General features: G+C 41.6%; 1 protein-coding gene across 1 annotated transcript in view; it reads left to right on the forward strand.

Annotated features, from left to right (window-relative positions):
* LOC122759885 (limbic system associated membrane protein) overlaps positions 1 to 24,788 on the forward strand; it is a 66,690-nt gene extending 41,902 nt beyond the window's left edge. The window contains exons 4-7 of the mRNA XM_044014872.1: positions 9,523 to 9,654; positions 11,775 to 11,895; positions 19,115 to 19,263; positions 20,894 to 24,788. Of these exons, the coding sequence (XP_043870807.1) occupies positions 9,523 to 9,654; positions 11,775 to 11,895; positions 19,115 to 19,263; positions 20,894 to 20,991 (500 nt within the window). The 3' untranslated portion in view covers positions 20,992 to 24,788. The remainder of the gene's footprint in view (positions 1 to 9,522; positions 9,655 to 11,774; positions 11,896 to 19,114; positions 19,264 to 20,893) is intronic.
* Positions 24,789 to 27,054: the final 2,266 nt, after the last annotated feature.

Consider the following 27,054-nt stretch of genomic DNA (forward strand, 5'->3'; position numbering starts at 1 on the left):
ATCAGGCGAATAAGTGTTGCTATTATTTTATAGTGCACTGCAGGCGAAGCAATGGAGTGAGAGTGAAAAATAATATTGACTCTACCTGCTCCCTCCAGTTTACCAAGATGACCAGCTGAGAAACCACAGGATGAACAAAACAAACATCCGTCATGTGCTCCTGTTGCGTGGGTGACTCATGAATGGAGTCCCTTGACCATAGACACTGACTATAGCACAGGAAACTTTGAAGATATTACGCAGAAACAGTGACTGAAGCAGTATGACATCTACTTTTGCTGTGGAGGAGACTGTGGAAATACTGCCGGCAGCACTCAGTCAGTGTGGACACAGCTGTGAATATTGACTTTGAATATTGAATATTGATATTGAGTAGCTCATCGCTCTGACTTGTGAGGCCAATGATTAACAGGGGCATGGCAGGACGGGATGGGGAGCAGTGGTTCGGGGACATTCAGCAGGATTGAAAGAAGGTGTGAAGATATAAGAGGGGGTGAGGAGAAAGGGCACTACATGTGTCCAACACCTCCTGTCTGCTCTGGACCTTCAGGCGTCTTGCTTTCTATAGGTAGCTGATTTCTTGCTTGAGTCCTTTACTGTTTTTAACTTCCCCAGTGTAGCTTAAGGTCAGAGTCTGGAGTTTCTGGGTGGTGGGAGGAGAGTGGCAGCGCCCCATCGAGCGCCATGAGGGCAAGGAAATAGAGCCACTAGTCGAGCACAGAATCCTACACTGCGTGCCTCTCAGACCACCAAAATAGAAGTCAGACAAGTATGAAAAATACATGCCCTCTGGCTGCCTCTGGTATTCCATGAAACAAGGAGGACCCACACAGAGCTCAAAAGGGGTGGAACTGGTGGGAGTTATGCTGTCCTCGGGGGAGGAAAGGAAAAAAGAAAAGAGGGAAATAAAAGACGTCAAACAGGCGACAGATGAAGAGAAAGAGCAGGAGCGCGTTTTAGTATGCAAATGGCCAGTTTCATTAGATGTGCAATCATTCTTATCATTAGTTATGGTAACTCTAGTAGTTAATTAATGTTCAATTATGCATTCCAGATCCTCTCACCTCTCTGGTGTAATAAAGTTTGTCAGTCATTTGGCGCTGCAGGGAGAACAGCCACAGTGAACCTCCGATTCACTCGAGCAAAGACAGACACATCTGTCCGTCTGTGGAGTCTGCGTTGAACATATGACGCTAATGATTTAAATTGAAGTCATAACGATGCCTTGTCCATTTATTCAAGATGTTGCTCTCCGGTGGCTGAATGCACAAATGGCTGTGAGGAGTCTCTGGTCGCCAAAATATCAAGTTTTGAACTTCCTCAACTCCCATCACCCTGCAGCCATATTTACTGTTGCCGTGTCCTTGAGCAACACACTGAGCCTTTAAGGTGGTCAGCTAACTATAAATGGTAAGCCATGAATCTGTCACCACAGTTTGGTGGCAACAAAGATCAATTGAATTGATTTGGACCACCGCCACACTCCTACAGTATATGATCCGGCTGAATATTAAAGTCATAACCCTTTTATAACAGTTCTTGGCAGGGCGGCCTTTTAGAGGCTTGACACTAAGTACCCTTGACATTCCTCCAGTTCAGCTGTGGCGGCCATGCTCCAAGACCGGGCTCAGGAAAGTCTCCCTTGGACTGTCACCTTGTCTGAAATGCACTCTCCCTGTTCCTGCCTGTGACTCTTTGTCTTTCCGTCCTCGGCTGTCGCTCTGTCTTCCTCTTCCTCATTTACACTCAGCCTGTCTCCTCCTCTTTCCATCATCCTTCCATCTCTTACTTCAACAGAGGATGACAGTCACTTCAGTTGTCCTCTCTACACCTCATCTCACTGTCTGGGGAGCGACTCGGAGCTACAGAGTGCAGCAGCACAACATGCACTCATATATCTCTGTCTCTCAGGGGGGAGGGGGAGCAGGCAAGAATGGAGATGCATAGGTGTCTCAGTAATGTAACTCCTGTGTAGATGGAGTGAGGGAGCAGATTAGGCAGGAGGCACTCACACTCCACACATCCTTGTGTGCCAGCCTGCCAGTGACAGAAAGTAGCTGACAATCCTGCTGCTTGTGAGATTGAAGTGTAGGTGGTGACAGGTCCTTGTCAGAGCAACCCAGGTCAAACCTCGTGCGCCACGTATCCAGCTGTGTGCGCACGTATGTGTGTGTGTGTGTGTGTGTGGGTGCGCGTGTGCATGTGCATGTGCGAGTTTAACATCAGCCTTTTGGAAAGCAAGAGAACACAGCTGCTCATCCATCTCTCAGCAGGTCTCAGTATCACTGTTCATGTGTTTGTTTACAATCAGCATCATCAGCAGCTGGTCTGAAATCAGTCTGCTGTCACACTGTGTGCAGAACATCATGAGCACAGCTTGCCCTATGTCTACCCAGCCTCATTAGGTGCAGTCACCACTGGGCTGGCTGAATACTATAGCTAAGACTTGTTTAAAATCACCATTGTACAGAAACTCAGCACTTTTTTTTTTGTAGTTCATAAGCAATTTTCTAGAGCCCCAGAGTCTCACAGCCTCTCAGGGAGGCAGTAGCCCGGAGGAGAGGGGAACTTGTAACTTGATGGCTTCTGATTTGAATCGCTGCACAAGGTAGGGACGAAGAAGGAGGAGACGAGAACGGCGACACAGCCTATTCTGCCCTTTATCTCTAAAATAGCGTGGCCATACTGGGCCGCAGAGCAGTGACACCGGCGAACCTAAAGCAGAAATCTGACTACATTTCTGGAAAAATACACATGTGTAATAAGTAGAGGATATGAATACTATGTCATCAGCCCTTGTGGCTCCCAGAGCTCACCCTAAATAATCTGTGAGAGTGATGTGTCTCTGACATCCGTGACAAATGAGGTAAAGTCTTTTGGAAACGCGGGGCTCATTTCTCGAGCAGGTTTATGCAAAAGAGGACTGTCCTGCAGGCTCCTGGTGGAACACCTGACAAGTGCCACACTCACATTTATGACAGAGAGACACCTCCTGTTTGCCTCCTTCATTATGTATACGGAGTGTTGCAGAGCCTTGACACAAACAGGTTTTAATGGCAAAATAATGCTTGCCATTGAAGGTGGAAGGATGGAGGAGGTGTGAAGAGTCTCAGTGTTACAAAATCACTCTCATGCATGAATTATTACTATACTATTACTACACACACACTCATTTATATATAATATATTTAGACTGACTAATGTGACTAAAAAGCAGCCCTTACAATGTGTGTTGTCATAGAAGTCTACACACTTCTGTGCAGTAAAATATAGAAACTGGACTAAATTGCAGCTGAACTGTATAAATTAGAATATATTTTTTTTTACCTTGACAACATACCCACCCTGGAGTGGAGCTTGAGGTTGCTTGTGCCAGATTTAAATGTTTGTTAGTAACCATCTCTTCACCTGCATCGGTGCCGAGCTCTGCGCCGTGATTGGTGAGACGCAGAGTGTCAGTCATACTGCAACAATAATGTGCCACAGATGACAAAGACCTCCTTTCTCTCCTTCATATGCAGACAAATGGCCTTGTGAGCAATGGCTTGGAGACCTTGCACTGGGAACACTGTGGCGTGCACAATTGCACCACATTTGCACATAAATTGTGGCCCCCAGCGCAACATGAGGCACGTGCTTTGTATTCAGACAGCGCCGGCCCTGCTTACAATATTTTGCTGTCGATAAGAAAGTTGTTTAGACCTGTAGCCTTCACAAAACAGGCCAAAGAATTGTATTAATCAGAACTGAAACTGATAAAAAGGTATAAACTTCTCTAAGAGTGGGACGCGGAGCAGTGACGCGTCGGTTACATGAAACGGAGATGTCATTTTGCAGGACGCAGGCGATTTACCGAGGATTACGCAGCTGCTACATTGTCATGGTCACACTGATTGATTGCTGCACATGCCATGGGTCAATCCTTGGCCTACTGACAACACACATACACACAATCATTTGCATCTGCTTTAATGTGCATCTCCTGGTGATATCTCATGCAAAAGCTGCACCGTTTCTGGGTCCGTCTCACTTCTCACACTCACCTCGCGGGGTTGTGACATGAAGGAGTGTATGAATGATGCATGCCCGTGTCTCGGTGTCCTTTCATGCACGCATGGACGTTGCCGTGCGTGTGACAGATGAAGGAAAGGAGAGAGGGCAGACTAAAGTAGTGATGGAGGAGGGAGAAGTCATACTGTGTTCCTGTCTTTGCTCAACACGAAACCTGTTCTTCCATGGCTAACGCAGGCCCATAGAACGTATCCACATAGTAATGAGAAGTCTTCCCACAACAATAGGCTTGATCCGTTTATCAGTAGAAGAAAGAGCAGACAACCCCACTCCCCTTCACTGGAATTTAATCACTAAATTCTTTTCTGTTTTATCAACAATTCATCTCCTTTACGGTCTCCGACTTGAATAGCACAAACTTGCGCACAGAATACAGAGCAGTACAGTGTGTGGCCACAGCAAGAGAAACCACCCCAAAGCTGAACAAAAGGAAAGCAAAGGAGTTGAGGGGGAAGTATGTAAGGGTGAGGAAAATGAGATAGAGAGAGGAATGACATTGTTCGGGAAAAAAACAGACAGCCGCACCGCTTCACTGTGCGTATCATTTCTTCGGCTCAAGAAGCGGCAAATAAACAGCCGTCTTGTTTTTGGCTCCAACACCTGTGTTATTTCTGCACCGCCTGCAGCAGCAATAGTAGCAAATGGCTTGTGCATAGAAGTGGAAGTTCCGCGTTTGTCCTCAGACTGCAGACAAGAATGTTGTCGGATTTCTTCGAGGATAAACAGTAAAGCTTTCCGAGCATGCAAGGACATGACAGTTCAGCCAATGAGAGAAACAACTTTAACTTATGTTGTTACGACCAGGATATTTTTGTGTTACATTTAAATTTCAAAGGAAGCTGGAAGCAAGACATTTTCCGAAATGTGACAGATGTTTTTTTTTCTCTTTCACATTAAAAAGAAAATGTACATTTTCAAATCAGTGTTGGACATACAGTGTTGTGCACTCGTGTCAGTATTCTTCAGTTCCCCATAGTTGTATGTCATGGCATGTCTGGCTTTGTCAGCACACTTTCCAATAACGTCAGATGAGAGAAAATTATTCATCGCGTTTCCGAGCTTAGTCATCTTTTCATTATCTCCTCTAAAAAGAATGTTTTGATGAGGACAGCCGCTCTGTAATTATGAGTTGACCCATCATTTACATCACACTGACTCCTGTCAGAAAGATGGCTGCCGTGAGGACCAACTGTGCAAACACGCTCACATACACACATGGATGGAGTTACAGGTCCAGTGGTGGACAAGTGCACATTCCTTCCCAGTCACGCAATCAAAAGACAAACGTAAATGGGGCTTAGTCTTTTATGCTACTCTAACCTGAAGTTTCCCAAATCAGCCACTTAACATAAATTAGCATTTGCAAAATAAATGTTGCGCTGCACACTGTGGTAAAGTGATGCTGATGAATGATTCATGAGGACATGCAAATGAGCGCCATCCACTTGCCAGCTGAAGTTGCTGGTTTGTGATTCACATACTTCACCTCTCTTCATCATGTGGCTCTCCCGTGCTCTCTCCTGTCTTTGGGCCCCTCACATGCTTTGGGAGGTGGGAGGGCATGTACGCATGTGTAGTCCCGCACAGGTTGTGCTGGAACCCCCTCCATCCCACTATCCCACCGCTGTCCCCTCACACCTGCAGTGTCCTTAATTGACATGGAAAACTTGTATTTGTCCACACAAACTTAAAATTGCCAGTGCAATGCAAATCAGTATCCAGCAGGCATTTGTAGGTCCTTCCACTCTCTTCACATCACTTCCAAAAAGCCTGCTGTTGTAAACCCCACAGGCCGCCAGGCTTTCAGCAGAATAATGTGTGAAAACAGACAGCAATTACTGTATGGGCATTGTCTTTCCAGAATGGCTAACGCCAGGCTGCATAGCGATTTAGGGAATGGCAGCAAAGCATCATGAGTTTGCTATAGAAAATGTGGGTTTAAGGAAACAAATACTGAGTTACCTTTGACCTTTTAATGTTTGTAAAGGTTTGAAATAATAATGGCTTAACTGGCTTCAGTCCTTCGCTCCTAATGTTCTTCAATGTATATTCACTATCACTTCTATCTACATTGTTCTTTCTGGAGGTATTTTTTTTATTATTATTTAGTGTTGAACATCTCCTTAAAATTGTGTTTTTAAAAGATATGGTTTCCAAGCAACTTAGCAAACATGCAGTGGGTTCTTAGCAGACGTGACATGCAGTTCCCTCCAATAATCACAGAATGGTTCCATTCCAAAATTAGACATGCAGCCCATAAAATGGGACACCGTTTGAAGAATTACGACAGGCAGAAATCTGGAAAAGATTATGACGCCATCTTTATTGCAAACCCATCGCTGCGATGCAAGTGATGATACCCACGATAGAACATCATTTATATTTTGGTGAAGGACGTACTTCCTAACTCGATACGTTTTACTGCGGTTGATGTTTTATCCGTCAGAACGCCACAGTTGAGCGGACTAAAATAAACCATCTGTTGAAACAATCGACTTAATGCTTTTCTAAAGATGCCGTGCTGTTTTCTCCGAGAGAAAAACAGCCAATACCACATATTCTTTGAGTCCCCCCCACTATGAAGTCTATTGCACACCAAGTGCTCCAGCAGGAAGGTTGGAAGAAAAACGAATAAAATAAAAATAAATAAAATAAATAAAAACGAGCATTATATGAAGGAAGAAAACTTAAAACTTAAAAAATATGACTTGTGCAGGCACAACTAAGACACATCAATACACAATACACTGATTTGTATCTCCATCTGCTAAACAAAAGATTGTCATGTAACATTATTGTTGTCCAGTGGCTGTAACACACTCTTGTGCATGGTTATAATGTAATGTAATCAGTGTAAGAGCCGCCGTCTAAAAGTCACACTTTGAATCAGTCACTACTCCTCCAGTGCCTCCTGAAAACAAAACAAAAAAACAAATCAAAAGGGAAATTTGTCTGCACTCACTCACTCACCAGGCTTTACGCCTCCAACCCGGCGTCAGCTCACACACATGCACACACAAACGCTAACTTCGCCTGACAAAAGATGAACCAATCAATCTTTATTACACAGGACGCAAGTACTACGCATGTTATCACGAAGCTCTATTCTCCTGAGGACGGGGGACAAAGACACGTGAAATGCTGTACTGTAATCATTTGTTTCTTCAGACAATACATCGCTTCCCATTCGTCCCTTTGTGACTGAGCTGCTCTCTGTGCTCCAGGTGAGATTACTGACGGTTAATTGGGCCGCTGAAACAACTAGTCAAGTCGTTTCGTCTCATCTGTCATTTCCATTTTCTCTCCCCCATTCTATATTCTTTGATCTTTGCAGTCACCTGGTGGTTCTCTCGCTCTCTCTCTCTCTCGCTCTCGCTCTCTGGCACCAAACCAAAGCACTGAAGAAGACACTATGCTTCAATAGAATTTCCATGGCAACACAGTCTCAATCATACCACTCCAATCACGATAGTCTGGCAGTAAGTCTGGGGAGAGCCGAGTATGATCTGGTTTAGACTTTGATCATGATCCCACTGATCTTTCAATCACCATGAAATAATACAGTATCAACATACCTCCATCTTTTACATTACATTACATGTCTTCATCAAACACTTTTCGTTTTTCATGTGCACTTTTGTAGATATTGTGAGTGTCGTTTTGAGCCTCAGGCGTGAGTCAGCCCGGTGTTGTTCAGGTGTTTTTACCTGTTGTTTTTAGAGGGCTTTATGCTGTGAAATGGAGCGACACTTATAGGTGTTCGCCAAAGCAGAGCAGCTGTTTTCCAACTATAACCTCCCACATCAGAGTGGATGAAGTTGCTGGTTTATTTCTCGGGGCGCAGCGTTTTCGGTTTCAAAGATCCTGCAGAGCCTCATTGGGACCATGAACTTTCTCACAACTGAGACGACTGACATTTACTGTTGTTACAAACATTGCATTTACCCGCTCGCCCCCCAGAGATCTGTGTGCAATTTATTCCCTCTGCCAAGATTCCATCATTCCCTATTTTCTTAGATTAAGGGAAGTATCAGTCGATATCATTGTGGTAATAACATTTGCTGGGTCCTTAGCGACGCCCCCACCCCCTTCAGTGAAGATAATGGTTTCATTTTGAGACGAAATACCCTGAGATCTTCACCATTGCTGCGTTTATTATCAATTTCCATCAATTCAGTGCAATGTTGTCACATGTTCTTACCAGTTACCAGTAAACATTTAGCCGTTTCCTCTCCCTGACCCACACATATATCGTTAAAAAGATAAGACACAGTGACGCCACGTTCTTCACGGGACTAATGAGCTAAACAATTAGTCTGATAGTCTCTGTGGTTTTGGTTGCACTCTGTTCACCATGTGTTGCGTGACATTTGCAGATAACTTTCCTCTGGTAACTCGAGCTTTTACAGACACAGTTTAACAAGTTGCTGAATATTAAATGCACATCGACTTAGAGAGTTCATTAGAATAATTCAGCCCGAGTTTTCCCCCTGCATTGCACGACTCCGATATGGATTATGAGCATGGCAGCAAGCCGAAGATCAAGCTGATGCCTCAATTATTTGCCTTTTAATCAAAAGCAACTATTAGAGAAATGTAAGTGTCAGTGTGCATCAAGCAAAGTGCTGCATGGTCGAACATTATCACTTACTTAAAACGTATGAATTACATGGTTTCAGGCAATGAGACAACTAGAAATATTCCCGACTGATACCAGTTATTTACCATCAAGTGTGACTTTTCAGCCACACATGTATTAAATTAGATTAGATTCAATTTTATTGTCACTGCACATGTCACAAGTAACGAAAATGCAGAAGGTCATTGAACCAGAAGTGCGTAGCAGTGAGGTGTAGACACAAATATGTACGTGTGGTTATGATGAAAACTATAAATGTGGCCGTATAGATATGAGATTATATACAAGTGAAAAACGAAGTGTTATGACTATAAATATGCCAGATTGAAACTGACTGTGTAAAACAACCAGGTTATGGTTATATGCTTAACTATATGTATGTTAACGCAAACATTCTAGTAAATCTGTCTAAGACAGTATTACTAGTGTACAATGACCACTTGTGATGACACATTTCTATTATTTTTCATCATTGCTATTAGCAAAGGTTTATGTTTATTTGGTAAGGTATATAATCCAATGTATTATTAGTTGTAGGATTAGGCAAACAAAATACAACACAGCTTTAGATATTATTGGCAAGTCGCCATTTAGTTTTACTCCTATTTTCTTAGTCTCCATGCTAAGAAAAGTTAACAGAGGACGGAGGATTTTCTTGAAGACAATGTTTGTTAGAGTCACACTGGATTGCAGCTACAACATTAATGCCATCTTTATCCCCCCCTTCTTTCCTCGTCTCTTTTGCCTCTCCCCTTGTTCCTCTCCCTTCTGCCTCCCCCAATCACTCCCCCCGCCCCCAAACCTCTCTGCAGCAGAGCCGTTGGACGGAGAAGAGTATCTGGACATTATTGGCATCATGCGAAACCAAGCGGGGCGTTACGAATGCAAGGCCAGCAATGACGTCGCCACGCCGGATGTCAAATACGTCAATGTGGTTGTCAACTGTAAGTAATAACCGACTGTAGTGACCGACTGCAGTTCTAAACTGATCAATATTCTTGTCACGTCACATGTCAGGCATTTCACCAGCACGATACACTCAACAGATAGAGAAATGTGGAGTATCTGAAACTTGGAGGTTTTCTAGCATCCTTCAATCTTCTCAAGATGAATCCAGGACATAGAGATGTTTAAGAGACACTTTCAAGACAAGATGGCCTAATTATATCTTCTTAAAGATTCTTCTTTTGATCTAAATGCATGTTGTTTAGACATCACAACTTGTCTCCCATGGCAACTGTCTTTGTAAAATCATCATGACAAATCTAGATGATATGAACTTATATTTGTGCCTATAACTAAAATGAAACTTTGCTTGTAGCACGAGGAAGAACTTATTCGATACATTTGATGGTTTATTTGTTTGCTCTTATCAGTGACATTTAATCCAGAGCAATTGTTGTGGTATTAAAGAGCTTCCTAAATCTTATATCAATGATCCTGTTCAGATTATGCTTCACACAATAAGATTAATGTCGTTTCAAGAAAAGCAAATCTGTGACTCCATTCAGAGCTGGTATAGGTGTGAATGTGTGAACATCTACCCTCTTGAGTGAGCTAAGTATAGGTCGAATCACTCCCAAATCCAATGTGACGCAGATCCGATGACAAAATCTGGCGTCCTCTAATCTGCTGTATTTTGTGTACTAATCAGTGCAGTGAATTATTTGTGATCGCCATAAAGTCTTATTTCATGTTACAGCAGCATGAGAAGTGCTTTAATTAACTTGCTTTGACGCAACTCTCTCTTAACTTGACAAAGATTGGGTTTGATTAAAAAAATTTCGATATAGATATTAAATTTTATGAAATTTGTCTCAAGGAAGGATTGCACATTTCAGTAAACTTCTTTAGTTTTAGCTGGCAAAATCTGCGGAGCGACTTCCTGCTCTCGTGTTTATTCTGTGTACTGTCAAGTGTTTGATTTCACTTTTCCGTGTCACCTTAGATCTTCTCGAAATACCTTCTACAAGCGCCAGCCTCTCAAAACACAACACAGACACACACTCACTTACAAATGTAAAGCCTGTCTTCCTCTTCTCCTTTGGGGAATGTGCGCCGTCTCCGTTCCTAACTTCCTGTAAGCCTCGAGACAGCCAATCATGAGCAGTGCTCGAACTCGGTCAAACAGCATGCTAAATATACACTGACACAAATGAGACGATGAAATTTAATATTGAATGACAACACATTTTTCAATAGTCAAGTCAACTTTATTTCTCGAGCACATTTAAAAACAAGCTGGGTTGACCAAAGTGCTTTACAGATTTAAAGCCACAGCAACATAAAAGGTATAATACCAATAAAAATAGAAGTAAAACGGTAAAATAGTGATATAATAGAATAGTGAAATAATGCCTAGAGTTGTCCGGGTTGACTATTTTTATCCTGAAGTGAAGGAGAAGAGGTGGGTGTTCAATGGTGGGGGCAGATTTAATTTCCACCGCTAACTCGTTCCAAAGTTTAAAGGCAGAAAAGGCCCGATCGCCCTGGGTTTCTAGCCGAGAATTTGGCGCATCTAAAAACAGCCTGTTGTTAGACCTCAGAGCTTGTGATGGAGCGCGAAGAAGAAGAAGTTCAGAGAGGTAAGATGGTGCCAAGCCGTTAAGAGCTTTAAAAACCAAGAATGAAACTTTAAAATCAACGAATAGGAAGCCAGTGGATGGAGCGCAACACAGGTGTGACGTGGTCTCTCTTCTCTTTTATCCTGTTAAAAGGCGAGCGGCAGCGTTCTGGACCAGCTGGAGTCGCTGGACAGATTATAATCCAGCCGAGATGTTGTAAAAGCATAGACTAGTGTCTCTAAAACCATGCGAGGGAGATACTCAGTCCCAACCCTGGCACACATACAAACACATTGACATTACATGACAGATGTTATATCATCTGGGCTGTGTTTCAATTCCAGGTATGAATACTTGTTGATATCCCCATGTTTGATGGATACAGAGGATGGATGTTAATATCAAGAGAAATTTAAAGAAAACACACTTGCCAAATGACATGACATGAGTGCTGATTCATCGTTGGTTTGATCATATGTCACTGATGTTTGCCACTGCAGACCCTCCGACAATAAAGAAGACCCAGAGCTCGGAGACGCAGGTGGGCCGCATGGGGATCCTGCAGTGTGACGCCACCGCTGTGCCCACACCAGAGTTCGAATGGTACAGAGACGAAAAAAGGTAAAGCTCGAAGCACATTTAGACATTTATTCTTCAGCGACTCACATCGATGTCCCTCCAAAAAAAAAGACTCCTGCACACAATTTTTCTGATTAATCCATTAGTGTAGGAGATGACCGTGAAACGCGTTTAAAGGCTTTTGGCAGCCACAAGTCATTTTTCAAATGGAATTAAAATCACGCGCTGATTCAAGACGTTCTGCAAATGCAGTCTGGGTGTAAAGCATTAGCTTTAGCCCAATCAAGGGCAAAAAGACTGAGCAGTCAAACGCGCTACTAAACACGAGTATCACAAACAACCATATCAACCATATCCAGCAAGGTTGGCACCTTTGTGCCCTGAATCCTCTTTATCATTGTAATGATCATCTGTAATGGATTCTGGTTAGAGATTTTTCTCTCCCTTATAGTCTGTGTCAAAGCCACAGCACATTGGAAGTTTTCCTGTACACACATTACTCACAGCGCTGTGTTTACAGTCCTAGTGCATAGTAGAGTCGAGAGTAGAGTTTATTATGTACTTACCTAGTGATTTATTTGGCCGACCTTTGTATTAAAACATGATTTGTGATGACTAATAATTAAAGATGAAGTGCTGCTGGTCATGTGCGCGCGATGAAAGATTGCAGAACAAACTTTACTTGACCTGACCTGAATCACTTTCAGGCAAGGAGCAAACTTGATTTATCGCGCCGCCGTTGCAAATCTAATAATGAGATTTTTAATTATAGACTTTGGTTTTACATTGGCAGATGCGAAGAGGCGTTCATGTTAACTGTCACGAGCTCACTTAAGACAGAACTAATGAAGAGTATCACTTTGTACATAAGAAATCACAGTGAATAATCATCCGTTCAAATTCATGAAACAACCACAGGCAAACTGCAGGACTACCTGATGTCATTTCTCCTCTTTCTAAAAGTGTGGCAGCAGCTTCCTGACTTTATTTTCTGTGCTAGACAACCTCTGCCTCATTTGAACGAGTGGTTATAATGGATGGCTTTGTCCCCCATGTCAAATTTGCCCTCAGATTAGTCCCATTGTCACATCCCAGTGTTCATTTGATGACATCATCTGTGTCGTTTTATTATGACTAATCACCCACTTAATCACTCACGAGGCTGTTAGTCCATTGTTAATTTGCACATTACTGTGCGAGACAGCGGCGGATTCTGTGATATTCTGTTGAGAATGGGAAAAAAAAGTTAAACAGATCTGACATTCTTCGGCGAGCAATTTAGATTCTTTAGTGTGTGAAAGTCTCAGTAATCCCTTTTCTCATACCACAAGTAATTCCGCCGAAATGGAAATCGAGCTCCCTGCGCTGTACTGTCTCCCACGAAGAGGCAAACTGTGCGGTCACACACACATGCGCGCGTGCACCGCCGGTGTTCATTGGAAAGCTATCAATTTAAGTGTCATGCATGTATCTGGAAGCTGCTCAAAGAGGATGGAAGTGTAATGACATCCAAGGGCAAGCCTGTCCCTTCATTTCAACTCGCAACCCCTGAGATTCCCCGCTCTGCAGCAAACGCCGCCACCTGTATCATTTTCAGACTCGAGGGTTTTGAATGGGGGGGCTAACGCTACGAAAATTGCACATGCAGAGCGTCTTGATCTGCCGTTCCTCGTGCTCCCAAACTACAGCAGTAAAAGTTCACTGCAGACTGGGAGAAAATATTGCAGTAGTGTCACAAGTGTTATCACAGATATGGTCTCCAAAGTAATGGGCCTATCACATCAGTGCTTGGAAAGAAAAAAAAAAAAAAAAGATTTATGGTTGTTGAAATATTTTGCATTATCTGTTGTTTTCGACCTCCATCTATCTCAGTTGTTTTGTCCCCTGGAGGACTTTGGCGTTGTGCCTGCTCACGGAGCCCCCTCTGCCTCTGTGCCGGTGCTGTTGCACTTTCTCCTTGGATGGTGATGATAATGCACCATAATAATGTCATTTATCCTTGCTTGGATTGTTAATTTCATAGATGAACTCCTGAAGAATCTCGAGCCTGTTAAGTCTTATTTACCTGATTGTTATGTTGGGGTCTTGCTCTCATGCTTGAAACCCTCTTAATCAGTTTAACCTCATCAGCTCAGAGATCAATGGACACCCTGTCGTGTACACTTAGTAATGGTCGCTGATACACAATCACACAGACAATAATATCTTTATATCAGACAGATAAAATGTGGCATTGATTCTCTTCAACTAGAAAGTAGTAGAGAATCAAAAAAGGTAGTCGGTGTAGAAGTAAAAGAAGAAGTTGTTCATATGGATCTTTGCAGAGGTTTTAAATATACACTTGTACTTGTGCTAAAAGGTCAAGGCGAAAGCTGCATGTTTCTACCTACAGCCAATATTGGAGTTGTTGGATACAAGTAAAAGAAATCGTGTAGTTTATTGCCTCAGATGAATTTATTGAATTATCATCCTCAGCATCGGTAGCATTTCTTCACCGGTGATTCAGCTTTCATGTAGCTGAGTCATATTATTACTTGGCCATAAATAATAATAGGCTGCCAAGCTGTTAACCCTATGCGCATGGCTAGTTTTTTTATGTATTTATTTATTTATTTATTTATTTGGGCTGAACTGAACAGCTTTCTGTGACAGACTGTAAATGCACCACTGAACTGGAGACAGACTCAGCTCTGGCTGTCGCAGCCATATCAACACAGATGCACTCGCTCACTGTTGTGTGCACTAAAGTGCCTTTCAACAGTGTTGCAGCAGATTAGCTGCATTTTCCACAAAGGAAAGAATTGTGGGGACCACATGTTTGAATTGAAACAAATAAAGTAATTCATATTTGCAAAAAAATGTAGGATTTTCTCCTGTAATCGGTATCATCCATCTATCCATCCATCTTCTACCACTTTATCCTCCACATGTGGGTCACAGCGAGCGCTGGTGCAAATCCGAGCTGACATTGTGTGAAAGGCGGGGTGCACCCAGGACAGATCGCCAGTCCATCAGATGGCCACTTGTCTAATTTGCATACTCCCCAAATCTGCATGTTTTTGAACTGTGGGAGCAAAGTAGAGAACCCAGAGAAAACCCACACACATGCAGAAAGACCCTTGTTCAGATCAGGGTTGTGAACCCGGGTCTTCTTGCTGTAAGGCAAGAGATTGTATTACAATTATAAGCAAGGAAAGGTATAATATCAGACTTGTCTAATAATTAAACCTGTTGCTGAAATAAAAACCTGATTTTAGCAATCATTATAATTCACACTATGCAACACTGATCCACTGCAAAATGCTAAACTTGACACAAAACACCCACTGAAGCCAAGTTCTGTTTTTGTGTGGGTTTTTTTTTGTCTCCATTGTATTTGACTCTGTCATTCATGTTGCAGTTTCCTCAGCGAGTAGATAGTAGCTCACACACTGTCATCCATTCCTGTCACTGTCAGGAAAACTTTTCACGTGCTACCTTTGGTGGCAAGATTGTGACAACAGCCGTCTTTGAAGCTCTCGCACAGCATGACGAAGGACCACCACAGTTTCAAGTTGTGCATCTTTAAGTCCAGGACAGCTTCCAAATCATGCAGTATACAGTATAGTATACAGTATTTTAAGCTGGTCAGTAAGACTATAGACTGTCCTGGCAGCTTCCGCCCATTGTAACTGTGGGGGGCTTTTCTGCAGGAGATCAAATTACGGACCTCCAAATATGATCTGGAAGACGTGAGATGGTCCACACACCAGAGGCTCTCACAAACGTTCTCATCATCTTCTTGTTCTGTCTTGGAAGTAATCACTTCTGCGGTTTAAAATATAACTCGTAACCCTCACACAAATATAACTAGTTATTGCAAATGCATGTACTAAGCTGGTTAGCAATTGCAGCTCACGATAGCAGACTCATTGTTTAGTCTGTTCCTTAATTTACTTAGGTCTTAACTTTGGAAACTTATGATGCAGTCATTTAGAAACACACTTTTTTTTATTCTGCTGCTTTTTACGTAATTACATATTATGTTTCAAATATTTAATTTCTCTCAGCCTTCAGATGCAGGATTTTTCTTTGCTATGTTCCCCAAATATTTCAGGTCCAATCCTGTGAATTTTTTTAAACTCCTCACACTCCTTTTCTATGTTTTCCCAAACAAATCACTCTGCTGTCCATAAAGAGGACGGAGGTCCACAGGTGTGTCTATAGTGCCAAGCTGAAAAAGCATTGCTCTTACCTGTCCAAACAAGCCGAGGAGTAAACACTGCAGGAGTAATCACTGAAGAGTTCAAAGAAACAGTTTGTTATAAATTGCTCAACACACACATGGCTGCAGTGCTTTGCTTTTAATACTTTTCACTCTCCTCCTCCTCCTCCTCCTCCTCTGTGAAGAAACCCTTTACTCGCCTCACCTTATTCATGTCCACTTTTTGTCAGTCTCAATAAGCGCAGGCGATCACATTTTCCTCCTGCTCTGCAACATAAATGAAACATAACTTCACAGCATCTCTGATTCACGAAGATCTGAGAGACTCTGAGAGACTCCTCAGCACCTGAAGAACTAATTACCCTCAGTAGATGCCGGCGAAGTGGTCATGACTGATCACTCTAACAACATGGCTGTCAGGACCTTCCCCGCTCCTGACTGGCCGTGCACAGTGGAAGTAACTCAGATCGTCGTATAAATTAACATCATATAGAAGCGGCTACATGACCGCAACCACTTAACAGCTTAAAGTTGGGTGTCTCTCCTCTGCTGCTCTCTGCGCAGTAAATCACTCCTTCAATGTTTATAACGTGGGGAAACTTCAAAAATGAGCTGTCAGCCAGCGTGACAGACATTTATGTTTGGTTGTTTTGCCAGCTGATACATGGCTGTCTCGGCCACCGAACCGCTTTCAATCATCCCTGGGTTATGAGTCTCAGCAGGACTCCCCACTTGATTTAATTTATCATCAGCCTTGAATCATAACAGGTCTGTCACTTTCTCCAGCAGTGATAACCTACTTTAGATGCTCCCAAACGCAACAGAATCAAATCTGTCCCTCTGATGATTTGCTCTGGTCTTTCATCTCTGCTGGTGTGCGACTGCAGCCCTGCACACCCACAGCCTGCCCTCCACCAAACAGACGGGTCAAATCATTTCAATCCATAGTTTAATGTAGCAGAGTGTCTCCATGCATCAAGAACAACTCACTAAAGGTGGACAGTGGATCACTACTGCCCTCTGCCTGTGAGGAACACACACAGTTTAAAAACATTCCTGCAAAGATAGATGTGCTCATCTCTGCCAACTTTTCTGATAATGTATTCCAGTCTATAATGCCAGATGAAGAAGCTGGCAGAGACGCAAGCATATTTGACGATGAACTTGAAATCTCGACGGTGGGAGGTTTCAGGCGGTCGATCTATGTTTGCCAACACTTACAAAGTTAAAATCAGCAGCAGCAATATTTACCTTGATAAATGCTACGAGAAAAAATACAAAATAAAACAAAAACAATACTGATCTTTACTTCTCAGTGTTCTGTTGTTGGGCGTTCAAACTGGCAGCCCGTGTGCAGCAAACTGAGCCAAAACTGTGGAAACAAAAGAAAGTTTAGGTCAGTTTTATCCCTTACCACTGCATTAAAATCATGGGCTGTAATCTATAGTAAAAATGGGTGTTTGTCTTCAGCTTCCCACAGTGCTGTGTATTATCTGGCTCTCTCAGCAGCAGCAGCAGCAGCAGCAGCAGCAGCAGCAGCAGCAGCACACTCCATGTCCAGGCCTTTTTAATAGTACAGTCACTTCTCATGAAGACGCACTGGAGAATAAATCTGCTGCTGGCCTTATCGTCGGAGGGGGGTTTGCTTTTAGATGAAGCAGGGACACTGCTGTTACACTTGCCCTCCATTAGGTCTCTCTCTCTTTCTCTCTTTTGCTTTCAGACACACACACACACACACCCAGCCACTGCTCCCAAGGTGTCCCTACGGGAAGAACCTCAGCACTTTATCAAGTTCCTCATTCCCCGGCGAGCCAAATTATGCTGTGCAATGATGTGCATTTTACTTTTATGTTAATACTTTTTTATCAGCCAAGTATATGTCAGCATAAACTTCTCGATCCCCCTGCTCAAATTCCGGTTACCGCATTACCCCGACTTAAGCAGGATTAAGTTGAGGCGCCTGAAATGAACTTCGCGTTGTTTCCATGATACGAAAGGACTCAATCAGCTCAGAACAAGCAGAATCCATTATGAGTGCCGTGTTACTATAAGAGTTTATTTGGCTCTGATGATGTAAGAAACACCAGTGAGGCATAAAGTCCGTGTCAGCATTTTGTATTGATTCATTTGCTGTGGAGAAAGATCCGAGGTTGACATAATTGATTGTCAGAAGTTTGGTGGTCGTGAAGTGTCGGACTTCAGCAGCTCATTCGTTGTAAATCCAAACGCTGAAGTGCAGAGATTCTGTTTGTCTGATGAAAAGGAGAGGTGTCATTGTAATTTGTCAGCACTGTTTATTTAATGTTTTCTAATGCATCTTACATTTCTGCAAACGTCAAAAGAAGGATGGTGACATTGCCTTTGCTGAGCTCGGTCAAGGATTTCACTCTGGCTAATGCAGCTTTGTGTCCCACTGTTGAAATGAATACGACACTGACCCCAGCACAAAAGCACAACTCTGTGTGGAATAAAATGAATGTGTTCACTCACAAAGAAAAACCTGCAACTACACATTTATTGTAAATATTTCGTTTACATACATATGGATCTCTTTGTCTTCAAATGTCCCCTTCACAGCGTTCAGTGGGTGGTGAAATCAATTATATTAACATTGCATTGAATATGTTATAATTTATTCATGAAAAAAGAAATGAAGTGCACGGTGCTGACAGTGTCATTTTGTTAAGAGACTCGCGGAGGTCTATTTAGTACAAAAGCGCCTTCTCGATGCACCAGAGCCAAATTCTGTCGTCCACATTGGGAAGGTATAACTAAAGCCGATAATCACATGATTCACGTCTAGTTTAAAGCCAAGAAGTAGGTCATGAATAATTGTAGTGTGTTTTATCTTTGGGTAGAAATTTGGGAATTCTTTTCTTTAGCTAATTAAGCTCTAGTGAGTTTTTTTTTCTTTTCCGAAAAACAGCAGATTTTTTATTATTTTGCCTCAAATGCCACCGACTCCCCTTTGGCTCCGAGGTCCTCTAATTCCTGTTGTTTTATAATTTGCTGAAAAAATTGCATCATTTTTTTGTCCTCTCCTTTTATCTCCAGGCTGTCCAATGCCCAGGGCATCAATATCCAAATTCTTGGCACTACCACTGTTCTCATGATTGCCAATGTTACCGAGGAGGATTATGGGAACTACACCTGTGTGGCCTCAAACCGACTGGGCGTCCAGAATGCCAGCCTTTTCCTTTATAGTGAGTACAGCATCGATTGTTATTTGCTTTAGTTCACAGTTCAAATTCAAAGTGGAAGATTATTGTACACAGATGAACATGTATCATGCACAAAAATAAGGATTGTTGTGGCTCTGCAAATACATATCAGTGAAAAGATCAATCTCATAAGAGAAAATTTTGCATTTAGCTTTGTATTACTAGAGTAAGGGTAGTATTTTTTTAAAAATTGTGCTTCCCATCCTCAGTTTCCCCTGAGTTGAGAAATATCTTCATTCTTGTCTTTGTTACGTGTCCACCAGTGACACTTGGTCCTGTTAGCGCAACTGTTAGCAAAGATGGCGGACACTGTTTACATTCTGTTAATGAGGTCCCGTCCCCGTACGAGTGGCTCTAAAAAGTGCGGAATTAACGTTGCAGTTTCAATCCTCGGACCAAGTGTCACTGGTGGACACGTATTTAAAAAAGGAAGGAAGATATTTCTCGACTCAGGGGTAACTGAGGTTGGGAGGCACAATTGTTTAAAAATACTACCCCTATTCTAGTAATACAAAGCTAAATGCCAATTGGTTAAACTCATATTGCTTTAACTCATTGCTTATTATTTGCCACATTCACCTGACAAATGTGTTCTCAGTTTGTGTGAATTAAGTTCAAATATGGAAATAAAACATTATAAACTGACAACATTCACCACATAATAACATAATAAATACATAGAAATGTGGTCTTAATTTACTACTGAATTTGGTGGAGAGACACAACAACCTCTTGCACCTCTTCTTGACCAGATAACAACAGCTCAAACACCTCCCTATACTGTAACTGACAACATGATGATTTGCTGTGGTTAAAAAAAAAGCCATGGTAAATACAAGTGTGAATAAGTGAAAAAAATGTTTTTTTTTAAAGAGAGAGCAGCACGAATACACCACCAACATGTAGTTGTATCGTCACATGATTTATTCAATTAGTATCTGAGGCCTGTAGTCACTGTAATATTAACCAAATACCATCAACAACACCTGCTGCTCTTTGATTTTTTTAGATAAATATTCAGTATCATATATTATGCATATATTATCTTGTGATGTCATTTTTAATTATTAACAGTCCTATTTCTCCCTGAGCTCACAAAACTGCAAAAAATGCAAAATAAATATAAAATAATAACAAATAACAATATCAATAACAATAATAATAATAATAACTAAACCAGATTAATAAAACATCCTCAGTTTGACAATGCACACAAACAAGAAGTGAAGAACCTGCCAATCATGGGAATGTTCCTCTTTGTGAACACATCCCTCTTCGACTCTGCTCTCCCTTGATAATCAACTTACAGTCAAACGATGAGAGGAAAGTGGTCAGTAGCACAATGTGGCCACTAGATGTCACTAAACAACACCACCTGCACTTTGTTGCCATTTGAATCCTTGGAAGGGCTGTAGCAGGGTTCAATACAGCACATGCATTATGACTTCATGCAAATACCAGGTTTTTGAATGAAAACAAAGGATGGCTAACCAAATATTTGTCATCTTTGTTCTTGTTAACATTAAAACCCTGGTGACATATGGCGGGTCTCTCTTGTTACTTAAGTTCTTACGTGTTTGTCTCCCTCTCTCTTTTTCTTTTCTCCGTGTAGGACCCGGGACAGGTCGAGATATCAACGGCGCTGCCTGTGTATCTCAATCACTGTGGCTCTTGCTGGCCTCCTTCGCCTGCCTTTTCATCAAGTGTTAATACCACTGTCCTCTTTTTCCTCCTCTTCCTCCCAGCTCCTGGCCTTCATTCCTCCTTCTCCTCCTTCTCCTCCTCCTCCTCTCCAGCTCACCAACATCCTTATTACCGCCCCTCCAGACTGTTTGCATCGTGATATAAAAACCTTACTTGCTCTCAAGCACTGCTTACAGGTATTACAACAAGCGATGGGTTCATCAGTAAAAAAATGTTTAGAGAACAACGACAAAAACAGTGAAATTAAGGACAGGACAAGCAAACAGTGCTCTTTTAAAGAAATGCATTGCTCTTTTTAATCCATATGCACTTCTTTGTTTCTGCTAAATCTTGTCTTTGGGGTATGGATCGGGTTTGGGATTTGTTGTATTTTTGTCTTGATGGGAATGAAAGCAAAGGCTCTCTGCTCACAGGGATGCCAACAATCATGTGTTGCTAGAAGTACTGAAGACATAAGGTATATTTCCTCCTATTATTCCCGTTGTTTTAGTTGTTGAGTGTTTGACCCGTGCATTCATGTGCAACATGCAAAGTTTCTGCCAAATATCCATATACTGTAAATTTGAAACTAGCACACACAGAAATCAAAGGGAGATGTGTCTGTACAGAGATTAAAGCTTGATATTAATGACGTGAGGAGCATTTCCTCCAATCAGCGGCATTGTTTCAAGACGCGGCAGTCACTTACAGTTGTTGTCATCCAGCCCAGTATTTGAGGATGCAGTGAAGAGAATTGACATGATCCTACAGTTTAACACGTGGAGTGCAAACCTGAACAAAATAGCTTTTTCTTTTGCTTCCACACCCTCTCATTCAGAGGCTTTGCAAACACTCACCTGTTATCCCCCGCAGAATTCCTTCTCGGTTCCGCAGCTGCACTCTCACTTCAAAGAAAAGGAGTAGATTATTATAATGACACATACTGTACATAGTACATTTTTTGTATTTCTCTATGATAAGGCAACTTGCCAACTCTGCCACTGTAACAACAGCAGAACAGAGGAGATTGTTGCAGTGTACGTCGCTTGTTTGATGATCAACCCACCATACTGTGCAGCTTGCCTCCGCTTCACGGCGGGCGGCACCGCGTCCGGCGCCACACGCAGTGTTCGCTTTTACTCCATGACTTATAGGATGATTCTTCTATACTGCTGGAATTTGGATTTAAACAAAAAAAAAAAGAAAAAAAGAAAAAAGTATGACACCAATGAATGACTTACTTTTTAGTTGTTTTTTTTCTCTCTCTTTCAAAGACGTGTGTGTGTTTTAATATGAACTGGTTCAGACAAATTCATAATATATTGATATTGAGGTTATTTTCTTCAGTCTTTACCTCATTCATTTTAGTTGTGTGCGTGTGTGTGTGCGTGTGTGTGTGTGTAAATATACTTGAATCCAATGTCCTGAGACCATGTTGTACCATGTTTCTGAGTAGGGTGTTACTTTGTAGATCACTTGAACTGGCAACCCTGTCCTGTCATGCGCCCTGAAGCCCATCATTCACCGACATTTGGGGGAAACATTTCAAACAGGAGATAGTTTGGTGCAGTTGAGACGATACAAGTGTCGGCTCACAGGATATTGTCGAGAGTGGAATACAATGTTTAGCCTGTAATGCTTGTTCATGTACCGAGATGTAATATGGAAGCAACAAAGGAAACAAACTGAAGGCCACTGTGCTGATGGGCTTCTCTAATAAATATGTACCATATATTAACACCACTTGTCCCTTCACACCTTTGCCAAAATATTTGAAATTTATTTCTTTACCTGCAAATAAATACTGGGTCAATATTCTGTAAAACTCTGAGGAGAATCTTTCAAACGCTGCAGTTCTTTCAGATAACGACTCCACGCGTCAGTGCTGTTGTGGTGAGAAGTTGCTGAAACTGCGCACTAAACTATTAGCTGCCTTCTTTCTTCACCATTTTGTTCTGACTGACCCGCTCTAAGGCGACGCATAGCATAACGCACTGCGGCGCCCAGTTCAGCTCCATGACCGGATGTGTGTGTGTGTATTCAAGTCTCTGCTCTCCGAAACAACCAAACCGAGATTGTACTAGTACTGTAAAATTACACGCGTGTAATTAATGTCATCCTTGTTATCATACATTAAAAGACTTGTTCCCAGTGTTTGCTTTGTAAATGCTATGTGACTTTGTGGTGTTGCCGATATCAGTTCAAACCTTTTCTTTCGGTCGCGACGGCAAACGAGAGCAACTTGGTTTTTTTTACGCTTTGATGACGGCCATGCACACGCTTTGCTTTAATTTATTTCTTTTATAACTGAATAAGCAACTCTGGTGCATCTACTTTAACATGGATTAACTTGACTCCTGATGTTTTTGTACTATGTGGGTATTTGTGCAGGTTCTCTTACCACTTTTTTTTTTTATTTTTTATGGCTATCGCATACTCTAGGAGTGCTAGATTATCAGCGACATCCATGTACCTGGCTGTAAAATGACATGAATGATCTGGAAGCTGTGGCTAAACAGTTGGGATTGGTTTTGCGTGCGAGCATTCTGTGCCGCATTTCTCTTCTGCCAAGTTTGACCGTCTCGGTTTGTGTCCCATAGAAAAATAAAACAATAAATGAACGGAGAAAAAGCGCCTCAGGGCAGAGCAAGGCTGGCCTTGAGCAGATTCTCAGACAAACTAAAACTGTGCTTCCCTGACAGACGACTAGAGTCAGATCGTGTCAAGCTGTGCTCAGAATTTATTTGAACCTGCTTAGAACACACGAAGCACGAGGCCAGATTGTGTGAGGTGATATTTTCAGTGGACAGCGATTGGTCATCCATTGTTTGGTGATTTTCGTGTGAGGCGAACCTTAATCCATGTCCATGTGACCATGACGGTAGAAAAACCAGCCAATAAGCACTGACTAATGTAGGAAAAACACTTCTATATACAGTAGAAAAGCCATGGAGATCTGTCTCATTAATAAAACAGAAATTACTGAAAAAAATAATAGTGTTTCCATTGCTCATAGAAACCAAAAGCCAGCCTATGGACACTGCGCCAACCCTCTGTAGACAGATCGAACATACAGTATCTACTGAAGACTGTAGATGCAGCTTTTTAGTTTACTGTTGACCATTGCCTCAAAACATCACTGCTTCAGTGTGTGTGTGTGCTTGTCATTTATTTTTTTTCAGTATTATTATTAACCTATCTGAGAAGTTACATACATACATACATACACGGGGCATGATGGAAATCATACAGTTAAAGATTTACTTTCCTTTGAGGTGCGGTTACTGTGGTAACCCTCTTATTTTATTTAAGTTTCGATTCTTCTTTTCTGCCATTGTGTGTGTAAATATACCGTATGATGTTTCTACAGTAGAATGTTGTAAAGTCAGCGGATCCATAAGATTGTGTTTCTACAAACTCAGCATTGAAAGATTTAAACCGCAGCTGTAACTATCATGTTTGTACGTCCCCTCTGTCGCGGGAGATTAAGATTCAATCATGGAATAATGACACAGCACAGTGTCCCATTGTTGTTTTCTTATTTTACTTTACTTTATCATGGCATAAGGTAATTGCAGTGAGTTTCTTAAAAAAAAAAGAAGAAAAAAAGATATATATGTAATAAAGGTATATGAGAAAATGTTCATAACACAAAATAAAGTTGTTTGAATTCAGTGTTCTGCATTTGAATGTGACTGAAGGTGTTGGAGACGTTTTTTTTTCTTTTCTTTTTCCTTTGATCGCTTGGAACACAGAGACATTTAATGGCGCTGTTATGTTTATCACCATGTATCATGCAAATAAAAATAATATGTGTATTGTTACTCTGGACGACGTTTTTGTCCACGGAGAGTGTGAGAATTGCAGGTCAGATTCAGCTCAATGTGAAAAGGTAAGTCTCCTCACTGCAGCATGCGGCGTCCACGAGGATCACTGCAGTAAAGCCACTCTCCACTGGGTGTCAGTACAAACCAAGTTATGCCCCCAGTCAGTTGGGGGTGGATGAGAGGACGGCAACACATTGTTCTCCATCAATCTCAGCCTCTAACTCTGAGAATAGGCGGCGGCAATGAAACTGTGACTAAAAGAAGACGAGAAAAACAAGCCTGCTATTGCACAATGTGTCGCTCTAATAGCTTCAGCAGCTGGGGAAATCCGGGCGAGTTAAACAAAAGAGAAATATTCCCAATTTCCCGGAACAGCTGTTGATGACTGTTGATGAGAAAAGCCGATGAGTACACTGGGACACAACAGTGGGGAAAATGCTCCTTAAAACAGTGAGAAAATTATTTGGAAATTGGGGGATGGATGTTATATAATATAATTTAAGAACAGCGAACTTTGTAGAGAGGGCGAAGATTATAAAAGAAATGTGGAACTGGATCTCGGTCCAGGACTTCCTCATTTAGCAGAGCAGCTCATTACCGTGAAGGTCATATACAGCTTTTGAGAGGCTATGGTTGGTATTTATGTTCACCTTGGCATTGTAATTAGTGCCTACACTGGCAATGCAAAGCAAGCATCTATAAAAATCCTGTGAGTTTCCTACCTCAAAACGTGCTTTTTGACCAGGAATGGTGTGCAATGACTTTTCATATGGTTTCAAGTAAGTATACAGCGCTGAATTCACCTTTTTACACCCAAATTTGAGCCGGCTCACTGGGCTTCTTCTCTGAGGAGTCAGAAATGAATCAAGCATAACATTCAACCACTAAAACTCATGTTTCTAGTCAGGAATGCAAGTAAATAACTATAATTTGACGTCTTAATCAAGAAATATTAATGCACTTTACCATTTTTTTTGTAACAATACCACAAACAGAACATGCATGTGTGCTGTGCATAGTCTGGAAAGAGTCTTTGGGATCAGGACAGTAAATCATTTGTAAAAGAGCATCTTCATACTGGTGTATTAATCATTGAAGAAACATAAAAAGGGATTTTGATAATTACCAATGTTGTTGATTTAGGGCAGCTGTGGCTTTGTGTGGTGGTAATAAAAAAAGTCACTGCAAGACTTTCTGATAATGATCAAAACCCAGCATCACGTTGTGTTCTCATACTGATGTAATAAAAACAGGTTATTTTGTGTTACGATAACTCTACGCAGTCACATATCAGGTTTGTGCATGTGTGATTATACAGGGTATTTATTGTATGGAAGGTTATCTGGATAATCTCTTTTCCTGTTCCTGGTAAATTTCCTATCTGTCACTAATATTTTTCTTGAAAATCACTAGGGAATACAAAGAGTTATTTATATCTGAGTCAACTCTACACGCTTCACACATACAGTATCTTAACTGTGTGTGTTCAAAAAAAGCCTTCTGGCACTCAAAGGCAAACATTTCATCTGTGGACTGTGGCAGTGGAGACGAGTATCAAACCAGTGGCCACAGATATTTCAGGCCACACCCTCATATATTTTTGGCCAACACTTTGTTTGAGAACTGAGGCTGCAGGCCACCAAATAGCATCTCAGAGATGACCACCTGGTCAATTAAGAACACGACACTGACACGGATAACTTCATTAGGAACAAAACCAATGAGACTATGACATTTTGGTGACTTTTTGGACAACATAGTAAACTACGAAATTTTACTGCGAATAATGCACGACAAACTTGGTTTTGGACAACATAAAATTGTTTTGGCGACATACTATACTATGACTTCTTTGACTGACTTTTGACGAAATACTATACTATGACTTTTTTAACCAATTTTGGACAACATACTATACTATGACTTTTTTGACTGATTTTGGACCACATACTATACTATGATTTTTTTGACCGATTTTAGACGATGTACTATACTATGACTTGACAGATTTTGGATGACATACTATAGTATGACTTTTTTGTCTCATTTTGGACGAAATACTACACTATGACTTTTTTGAGTGATTTTGGACAACATACTATACTATGACTTTTTGACTGATTTTTAGACAACATGCGATACTGATTTTTGACTGTTTTTTATCGACATACTATACTATGAGGATTTTTTTGACTGTTTTACCGACATACTACTATGACTTTTTTGACAGATTTTGGACGACATACTATACTATGACTTTTTG

Source organism: Solea senegalensis, unplaced genomic scaffold, assembly GCF_019176455.1.
Source record: "Solea senegalensis isolate Sse05_10M unplaced genomic scaffold, IFAPA_SoseM_1 scf7180000012571, whole genome shotgun sequence".
Classification (NCBI taxonomy): Eukaryota; Metazoa; Chordata; class Actinopteri; order Pleuronectiformes; family Soleidae; genus Solea; species Solea senegalensis.